Raw genomic sequence first — 10,676 nt, forward strand, 5'->3', positions numbered from 1 at the left:
GGCGCCAGGTGTGACTGACAGCCTAGTATGTTCACAGCAGGGAAGTGGGAAGCAGAGGCCATGTGACAGAGGAAGCAGAGGCCAGAGGGGTCAGTTCTAAGGTGAAACCCTGGGGTGCAGTGATCAGAGCTGAGATGGGGAAACAAGCAGAATTATTAGGGCTGTGATGGGGGAAGCTCAGGCTGAAGTGATCAGAGCAGAGATGAGGGAAACTGAGGAGGCTGTGTGAGCTGCGAGGAAGTACCAGACCCTTGAGAGTAACCCAGGAAGGCTTCCTGAGGGAAGGGCTATCTGAAGGAAAGGGATGAGTGAAGGTGGAAAGGGGGGAAGAGGGAGCCGAGGGAGTAGTGAGTGCAAAGGCCATGAAAGGGCTTGGTCTGAGCAGGAACAAGCTTGACTTGTTTGAGGCAGAGAAAGGAAGTCAGCGTGGCTCGTGGGGAGTGAGAGAGGAAAGATGAGAGGTGAGGCCTGGGGCACGGGCAAGGCTGGACTGTGCTAGGCCTCAGGGACAGGAGAGAGCAGTGTCGGTTGTTTGTTTTTATAACAGCTTTATTGAACTATAATTTATACACCATATAAAGTTCACTCAGAGTACCATTCAGGAATCCCTTGGCAGTCCAGTGTTTAGGACTTCTACAGGGGGCACAGGTTCACTCCCTGGTCAGAGAACTAAGGTCACACAAACCAAGCAGCATGGCTAAAAGAAAATAAAAATGAAAAAAGCATACCATTCATTATAGTGTATTCATGGAATTGTGCAACCACACCACAGTCAGTTTTACATTTTCATCACCCCCAAAAGAAATGCTATAACCATTAGCAGCTATTCCCCATTTAGGAAACCCCAGCTCCTCTGGTCCACATTGGTGACCACTAATCCATGTTCTGTCTCTAAAAATTTGCCTTTTCTGGAAGTTTCATACAAATGGAATCATATGTGGTCTTTTGTGACTGGCTTCTTTTACTAGAAGCATAATTTCAAGGATCATCCATGTTGTAGCATGTGGCAGTGTTGTGTTTTTTTAATATTCGTCTGTGGCAGGTCTCAGTGGGAAGACCCCCATGAAGCATGTGGGATCTAGTTCCCCGACCAGGAATCGAACCTGAGCCCACTGCATTGGGTGTGTGGAGACTTAGCCTCTGGACCACCAGAGAAGTGCCAGCATTATGGTTTTGATTTGCATTTCTGCGTGGCTAATGATATTGAGCCTCTTTTCAGGTGCTTAATGCCTTGTGTATGTCTTCTTTAGAGAGACAGATTATTCGGCTCTTTTGCCCATTTTTTAGTTGGGTTGGTTGTCTTTTTGGTTTTTGAGTGGTATGTTAGGGCTACCATATCAAGTACCACACACCCTGCGTGGCTTAAACAACAGAAATTTGTTTTTCACAGTTCTGGAAGCGGGAAGTCTTAGATTAATGCCTTAGCAGGTTTGATTTCTCCTTAGGCCTCTCTCTCTGGTTTATAGACGGCCCTCTCCTCTCTTTGTCCTCACATGCTCTTTCCTCTGTGTGTAGGCACGTCCCTGGAGTCTTTGTCCAGATAATCTTTATGAGGATGTCAGTCAGCCTGGATTAGATCCCACCATAATGGCCTCCTTTTAACTTAATTATCTCTTTAAAGGCCCTGTCTCCAACACAGTCACATTCTGAACTACAAGGGATTAGGGCTTCAACATTTAAACTTAGGGGAACACAATAAAGCCCATAACAAGTTGTTGTTTGTATACATTAGGTACAGTTCCCGTATCAGATTTATGGTTTACAAATATATATCTCCCGTTCTGTAGGTGGGTTGGTTGTTGTTTTTTTAGTATTTATTTATTTGGCTGCATGAGGTCTTAGTTGCGGCGTGCAGGATCTCTCGCTGTGCACAAGCTCTCTGCTGTGGTGCACGGCCTTCTGTAGTTGCAGGGTGCAGGCTCAGTTGCTTTGCAACATGGGATCTAAGTCCCCTGACCAGGGATTAAAGCTGTGTCTCTGCATTGCAAGGTGGATTCTTAACCACTGGGCCACCAGGGAAGTCCCTTTTTACTTTCTTGATAGTGACTTTTGAAGCACAAACATTTTTAATTTTATGAACTCCAATTTTTTTTTTTAAATTTTTGGCTTGTGTGTAGGGTATTATATCTAAGAAACCAGTGCCTTAGACAAGGCCACAAAGAGTTATTCCTGTATTTTCCTCTAAGGGTTTCTAGTGTTATAACTTATATTTAGGTCTTTGACCCATTTTGAATTAATTTTTGTGTATGGTGTGAGGTGGAAGTCTAATTTCATTCTCTTACATGTGGATATCTAGTCTCCCCAATACGATTTGATGGAAAGTCTATTCCTTCCTCATTAAACTGTCTTGGCTCCCTTGTCAGAAATCATTTGGCCATAAACATTGTGGATTTTATGCTGAGTGGGATAGGTAGCCTTTGAGGAATTTGGGGCAAAGTCAGGATAATCCCATGGATAGAGGAGCCTGGCGGGCTACAGTTCATAGGGTTGCAAAGAGTCAGACATGACTGAGGGACTGAGAACCCCAGTGGTGCTGCTTCCCTTTGATTTTTACAAAGCCCCCTATGACTGGGGCTATTGAGTGAACAAGGGGTCAGAGGTGGGAACAGGGAGACCAGTGAAGGGACTACTGTATTCGAGTGGGCTAGAGATGGTGGTTGTCCTGGGTGGTAGCAAGGAGTGGTTTTTGCCTGGACAGGCTTTACAGTCAGTGGGCAGGCACAAATCTGGGGTGAGCTGCGAAGGGGGGCTTCACAGGGATTTCTCCCCTGGGCAGGACTGACAGATTTCAAACCTGGCTACTGGATTGGCATCCGCTATGATGAACCACTAGGGAAAAACGATGGCAGGTAAAGATCCTCACTCTAGTGTCTGTGTGTGTGCCTGTGCACACACGTGTGCGTTTATGTGTAAGTGCATGTGTGTACTACTGGGGGAGCCCGCCCACGCTAGCATCTGGAGTGCAAGCCCTCTGACACTGCCTCCCCCATCATGTCCTGCAGCGTGAATGGGAAACGCTACTTTGAATGCCAGGCCAAGTACGGCGCCTTCGTCAAGCCATCGGTCGTGACAGTGGGGGACTTCCCGGAAGAGGACTACGGTTTGGATGAGATGTGATGGCCAAGGAAGGGCAGCCCCCTGCTGCAGCCAGCTCGCCTACTCATTGCCCTTCCCTGTGTGCCCGTGGCCCTCCCCGTGAGCCTGTTTTTATTTTATTGACTACCCTCGCCATTGACTTTTGAGACACATGTATTAAATTTGCCAAAAACCTGGGAAGTGTTTGGAGGACTCAGTGATTATAGGAGGGGCTGTGGACAGCTGGATGGGTGAGGGTGAAGCAGGAGGCTAGGCAGAATCCAAGTTGGGCACGGTGAGGCTTTAGGTATGTGACGAGTGCATGCAGCCCATGCATTCTAGAAAGCCTGATCCACCCTGTTTCTGTGTGCACGTGCAGTAATCCCTCATTAGCTCCTTGAAGGGATTCCTGACTATAATATTTGAGAGATTCTACTTAATTGTCGCAGTTAATTACAACTTCTGGAGAAGAAGTTGGCAGTGGTAGGAGCAACCACAGTAAGCAGAATGAGGTTGAAATGCTTAGGAGCTGAAGGGGTCCTGGGGGAAGGTGCTCACATGTACCTACAACCTGATAGATCCATTCTCCAATGCCTACTGTAGGGTACACAGACTCACTCAGATACTCAGAACATTCACACACCTGGACTGACTTCTGGAGAACACAGACACTACAGATTATAGGTAGAGAAACACAGTCAGTGCACAAAGAGTCTCTCCTCCACATAGGAGAGTGAAGCACACAGGATACACTCAGAGACTGACATCAAACACCTTTGATGGGTAGACCTGGAGAATTCCATGGACAGAGGAGCCTGGTGGGCTACAGTCCACGGGGTTGCAAAGAGTCGGACATGACTGTGACCAACACGTCTGTGTGAAAGTCAACCACAGTTAGGGATTGGGGAGACACATTTTATAGAATAACCCGGTGCTTAAGCTTTAAGGGGGGCCAGAAAGGAAGGGGGACAGTGGTCAATGTGTTAAGGAAGTACCAGCTGCTGTAACCAATATCCCCCTACACACACCAGTGCAGAGGTTCTGGTTAATTGGCAGCAGTCTCCATGATTGACACACCCAGACTCCATATTGGGGCTCCATCATTTTCTTGTGTTTGGAATTACCAGCTTCCAGGTGGCAAATAGGGGACGTTTCAACGTTTTCTTTTCTATGTGTTCCATTTCTGCTTCTATGGGTGAGAACTTGTCAGTCATGCAGCCACTCCGATGCAGAGTGGGCTTCGGAACATACTCCTGGGCTTTGGAACATACTCCTGGGCTGAGCAGCTCCCTCCCAGCTACTAACTATGAAAACCGACTGAATGTTGGTGGCTCTAGCATTGACCACCCTTTACAGGGTCACTAGATCCACAGTCTCAGGGGAAGCAGCGGGAAAGGGCTGTGGGATCCACCAGACCCATTAAATCCGCAACTGCCCATGCCTGACCTGCACCATCCACCAGCCTTCTCTTAATCCTCGGGTAAATGCAGGTGGAAGACAGTGGATGTCTAGCACTCTTTGTGCACATTTTTGGAGTCCTCCCCACCCCCACAGTGTCAGGCTTGATGCTGGTTACAGGCTCATGAACACCATACGAGCCTGGGAGTTGAAGGCAGACACACATATAATTAGCAAGTATTTTCTCTTATTTTTTTTGACTGTGATATTTCGTATGAAAAAGTTTACTGACCGTAGGGGAAAGGAGAATAAAATCACTAAATCTGCCAGGTGGTGCTGGTATGAAGGAAGGGATGAGATGGAGGATATTTGAGTAGTAGTCATATGAACAAAAGAGGACTAGGCTTTGTGGGCCTGAAGTAATCCTTTCGATGATTCATGCTGACCAGAAACTTGATCCCAGTGCTAAACACAAAGTTAGGGTGAATGCAACCTTTTCCCTGGTTCCTGGAACTGTGATAAATGGCTAACTCAACATGCTAATGGCTCACTTGAATTCATTTGTGTACCAGTACAAACTTGGGACAATTCAATAGGTTAAGAGGTAGTGTAACTTAATGAGAAAGAGCCAAACAGCCTTGGTTCAAACGTCAGCTCTGTCCCTCACCAGCTAGGGTACTGAACAAGTCCTTCTTCCTGGGTGTCAGCCTCATTTCTATTAATTGGAGCCAATAATAGTAACCACCCGAAACGATTTTATGAGCATTAAATGAGCTGATACATCTAAAGCACTTAAATTCAGAGCCAGGCACGCAGGTAAGTACTGTATAAGCCATAGGAATAAAAATGCCTGTATACGGTCAACAGTTACAATACTGGCTTCATTTAAACCTCATAACGGGTCCTGGCTCCAGTTTCTTCGTTTTCTTCTTCCCATCCCATCTTTTCTGGGCCAAGTCTGGGGCCACTCTCTCCTAAAGGGTTTTCCAGGCTGGCACCGGTCTCCCAAAAGTCCCTGAAGCCTCAGGACCCCTAGCCTCTGCACGGTCCCAGATGCGGGCAATGACCTCTCTCTCAGTCGCCGCGGGGGGCAGCAACGCATGCATAGGCTCGCTGTCGCTGGGCGGTGTCTCGCAGTCTGCCGCACGAACTGAGTTTCCCAGAAAACCAAGCGATACCCTGCGTCTAACCCTGTGCAAGTCTGGAAGCGAAGGTCTTGCTCCCTTCCTGCGGTACGGGGAATTTTGGGGTGAAAGGATTTGGCTCCCTAGCGGAGGACTGGGCAGTGCAGACGCAGGAGACCTACCGAACCCGCCATGGTTTAATCAGAGACTAAGAACCAATGTCCTGGCGGGGGCGCCAGAGCTCACTTTCTGGCTGCACTAAAAGAACAGAAGTGACTTCGTGGCCGGCGTGTTCTTACCTCCTGCTCGCTTTCCTGCATCTCAGCCGGTCACTCTCCGGGCTCCTGATTAGCTCTCAAGCTGGGTCAAGGCGCACCCATCTTAAAAGAAAAAAATGTTTCCCCCCTTTTTCTTGTCACCCAGCTTCAATGAAAAAAGGGAAAAGTGAAAGTCGTACAGTCATGTCTGACTCTGTAATCCTATGGACTGTAACCTGCGTGGCTCCTCTGTCCATAGGATTCTCCAGGCCAGAATACTGGAGTAGGTTGATATTTCCTTCTCCAGGGGATCCTCCCCACCCAGGGATCGAACCCAGGTCTCCTTCATAGCTGGCAGATTCTTTGCCAACTGAGCCAATAATTGTCCACATATAGCCAATCGTGTTCAGTTTTTCTGGCCTCCTATTTCTCCCATCATTATTTTAAAGCACGTTTGAGGCAACATATCATCTCATCCAGATGTATATCTGTATTCTAAGTGTATCTCTAAATGTTATGAGGTCTTCACACCAAACTTGCAGTAATTCTTTAGTATGACTTAATATACAGTCAGCGTTATTATATATGAAACAAAGCCCCCGTTTGTTTCATAAATGACTTTTTACTGTTGGCTTGTTCAAATCAGAATCCAAATAGGGTTCAGGCACTGTGTTTGGCTATTATTCCTCTAAATCTTCTACTCTACAACAGTTTCCCTGTGTGATTTGCCTCAGTCTGATTTGGCTGGTTGTACCCGCTGCTGTCCTCTATCCCTGTGTGTTCTACAAACTGGTAGATTCAAAAACTAGGTCAGCTTCAGGTTCAGTTTTGCAATAAATGTACTTTCTGGGTGGTGTTGCGTTTTTGCCTCAGGAGGCACGTTACCAGGTTGTCTTTGTCTTTGTGACATGAAGATCCAAGGTTGGATTCTTGTGTTGTCAGCCTGATCCATCCATCATAAAACCACAACCAAACTTCAGGAAAGAGATGTCTAGGTGGTCCTTCTTGCAACCCTCTCCCAACTCCACAAAAACTAAACTTTTTATTGCTGAAGCCCTTCCTTGTTGCTAAACTCAGGAGGCGATTCTTCACCTCAACTTACTGATACAGCAATGACAGCTGACATTTAGACCAGTGGTTCTCAAACTTGTGTCTCAGGACTTTACATTCTTAAAAATTGTTGAGAACCTCAGACAGCTTTTGTTTAGGTAGCTTATATCTGTAGATATTTACCACTATGGAGATTAAATATTTTAAACTTTCATTCAAAAAATAATAATCCAGGGACTTCCCTGGTGGTCCAGTGGCTAAGACTCCACCCTCTCAATGCAGAGGGCCCAGGTTCGATCCCTGATCAGAGAACTAGTTCCCTGCATGCTGCAACAAAGAAAGAAGGTCCTGCTTGTGGCAACTAAGATGTGGCACAGCCAAATAAGTAAATAATTAAAACAAACCAACAAAATAAACATGTTACCATTATTAACATTTTTATTGAAAAAAAAAACTTTTGAAAAAAACTAGCAAGAAGAGTGACATGTTCTTACATTTTGAAAATCTTTTTAGGGAATTCCCTGGTTGTTTGGTGGTTAGGCCTCCGAGCTTTCACAGCGAAGGGCCCAGGTTGGGGAGTTAAGATTCAGCAAGCCCACCATGTCAGGCTTAAGAAAAGATAGCTGGGTTCTCATATCTGCTTCTGCATGTGAACTACTGAATATTATCATATCACCTCTGAAACCCCACTCTGTTCACTTGTGAAAGAATGAGTGGAAAAGGAAAAAAGTCTTAGTGGTATTATGAAAATAGTGTTAACTTCAAAGACTCCCTGAAAAGATCTCAAGGATGCCTGGGTGTCCCCAGCGTTTGAAATATCCAAACATTCCCTGTGACAACCCTGGTCTCTGGCTTCTGCCACACCGGGATATCTAACAATACAGAGTCCATGTCTCTACTAGCCCCAGTGGGCTGGATCTGCTGTACCTACCAGGACCTAACTGGCATGCAGAAACCACTCCTATATGAAAACTGAGGGACATGAACACGTGGAGGTGGTTACACAGCGGATGGAGGAGCTGAGCAGGAGCCAGTAAACCAAATGGAAATTAGTGCAGCAGGAAGCTGCTAAAGTTCCTAGCTCTGTCTGGTCTCTTGTCCACATTTCCTGTTGGCAAAAGCCCAGGTGCATCTATGAAGAGGAGACTGGGGAACTACTGTGGCCTAGAGCAGTAAGGGGAGGGCAAGGAGCAGATGGGGCAGTACAGCCCAGAGCAGCAGAGCTTGGGTTCCCCTCTACACCAGGGTTCCCACCCTGACCTGTTGTTCTACACCAGGCTCTGCTCACTGATATACATGATGTGTCTGACTGCTTTAGGATTAGAAGTAGAGGTTAAATTTGTAATCCCTGTTGTGATTTTAAAATATGTCTACAACACACCTGAAACTAACATAATGTTGTACATCAACTATATTTCAGTTAAAAAAAAGAGAGAAAGTGAATTGTTAGTCGCTCAGTTGTGTCTGACTCTTTGCGACTCCATGGACTCTAGTCCACCAGGCTCCTCTGTCCATGGAATTCTCCAGGTAAGAATACTAGCAAGGGTTGCCATTCCCTCCTCCAGGGGATCTTCCTGACCCAGGGATCAAACCCCAGGTCTCTGGGGTTTGGAGTATGTATTTTTTATTTAAAGAAAGAGAACATAAATAACAAATAAATAAATATATACATAGATAAAATATGTCCACACATTTTTTGACACATTTCTCAAGAGCTTTAAATTTGGGGCTTTCCTAGTGGTCCAGTGGTTAAGAATCCACCTTGCACAGTGGATATATGTTTTTGTGTATTGGTCTAAACCCACAGAATGCATAGCACTATAAGTGAACCCTAAAGTAAACTATGAACTTTGACTGATAATGATGTATCAATGCAGATTCATCAATAAATGCACCTCTTTTGTGGGGCATGTTAATAAAGGGGAAAGCTATGCTGGCAGGGAGTGTGTGAGAATCTCTTTGCCTTCCAATCAGTTTTGCCATGAATCTAATAAAACTCTAAAAAAAAAAAAAAGAATCCACCTTGCAGTGCAGGTGACCGGAGTTCAGTCCCTGACTGGGGAGGTAGGATTCCGCATGCCACAGAACAAGTAGGCGTTGAAACTTCTGAGCCCAGGCACCACAACTTGCGTCTGCACAAAAAACTTGCAACTGCAATTTTTGTTGCAACTGCAACAAAAAATGCTCCATAAAGCAACCAGGATCCAAGGCAGCCAAATAAATATATATTTTTTAATTCAGTAGTTTGTTTTTTTTAACAAAAAAAAAGACCCTCTCATTGAGTGAGGGCTGGACTTAATGCCTTCCTTCTAAGGAACAGAAGAACGTAACAGAAGAAATTGTGCGGGACTTCTTAGATCAGTTCACAAAAGGCATTGTATTTTCATCTTGCTCTCTGGGTTCACTGGCTCCAAGAGAAACCAGCTTTCCGTATGTGAGAACCTGTGGTTGAGAAACTGAGTCCTGCAGCAAGGAACTGACAGGCCTCTTGCTAACAGCATAGGCCTGGAGTAGGCCAGTGGGAGTAAGAACTCTGAGTTCCTGACCCACAGACAGTGTGAGATAATAGATATTGTTTGAGGCTATTCAATCTTGGTTTTAAACTTGTTAACAGCAGTAGTTAATGTAACTGTATTCCAGTTATCTATAACTGCATTAAATTTTATCTAAACCTCAGCAAGTTAAAACAGCCACTTTATTTTTCCCATTTTTCTGTTTTTGTAGATCAGGAATTTGGGATGAGCTTGACTTGAGATCTCTCTGGTGTTTGAGTCAGAAGTTGGCTGAGGCTACAGTCATCTCGAGGTTTGAGCAGGCTGGATGTCCAAAGTGACTCAGCAGCTTGGCAGTGACACTAGCTGTTGGCTGGGAGCTGAGTGGGGACTATAACTAAAGCACCTCAGATGTTCTTTCCATAACGGCTGTCCCAGTGTAGCTGGACGTTTTACATGAGAGCTGGCTTTCTCCAGAGCAAGTGTTGTAGGCAAACCAAGGAAAAACTGCATGGCCTTTTCCGACTCAGCCTCAGAAGTCACTTCTGCCACTGTCTATTGATGAAAGTGATTACAAATCCACCCACATTCAAGAGGAGGCCACACAGATCTGAATTCTTCTTTTTTAAAAATTATTTATTCGGTTGTGCTGGATCTTAGTTGCAGCACCCAGGATCTTTGATCTTCGTTATGGCATGAGGCATCTTTAGTTGCAGTACACAGAGGGATCTAGTTCCCTGATCCACTGGGAGCATGGAGTCATAGCCTCTGGTGCACCAGGGAAGTCCCTGTAAGAAGTCTTTTTCTTTCTCTCTCTCCGTATATCCTATTGGTTCTTTCTTTGAAAACCCTGACTAATACGCTGGTGAGGTGAAAGGACGGTAAACTGTATTAGTCATCGTGGAACAATTTGGCATCAACTACGTTTGGGTTTATACCTGACTCTGCCATCCCCTCAGGCAAATGACTCTACCTCTCTGAAACTCCACTTCTTTTCATGTTACTTCCATTCTAAGAGGGTTGTGAGAGGCCTGGCAAGACATGTCTATAAAAATGCTGTTACTTCAGCCTGGTCCCATCAAACCCTCAGGAAACATGAGCTAAGGTAGTTATGACTATTTTGAGTTTATTAATTGGTGGTGGCATTGTAACATTAACATCGTTGAGGCAGCAAATTGTAAGGATTAAAAGCATAAGCCACAGGTCTTCCCTAGCTGTCCAGTGGTTAAGACTCCATGCTTCCACTTCAGGGGATGCAGGGTCAATCCCTGATCAGGGAA

The 10,676-nt window shown here is 45.5% G+C and overlaps 1 protein-coding gene across 2 annotated transcripts in view; it reads left to right on the top strand.

Moving 5' to 3' along the window:
• Positions 1–3,276, top strand: part of TBCB (tubulin folding cofactor B) — an 8,653-nt gene extending 5,377 nt beyond the window's left edge. For both annotated transcript variants that reach the window (XM_010849055.1, XM_010849056.1), the window contains exons 5-6: positions 2,777–2,849; positions 3,003–3,276. In XM_010849055.1, the coding sequence (XP_010847357.1) occupies positions 2,777–2,849; positions 3,003–3,117 (188 nt within the window). In that variant the 3' untranslated portion in view covers positions 3,118–3,276. The remainder of the gene's footprint in view (positions 1–2,776; positions 2,850–3,002) is intronic.
• Positions 3,277–10,676: the final 7,400 nt, after the last annotated feature.

Source organism: Bison bison, unplaced genomic scaffold (assembly GCF_000754665.1).
Source record: "Bison bison bison isolate TAMUID 2011002044 unplaced genomic scaffold, Bison_UMD1.0 scf7180017864280, whole genome shotgun sequence".
In the NCBI taxonomy this organism is placed as follows: Eukaryota; Metazoa; Chordata; class Mammalia; order Artiodactyla; family Bovidae; genus Bison; species Bison bison.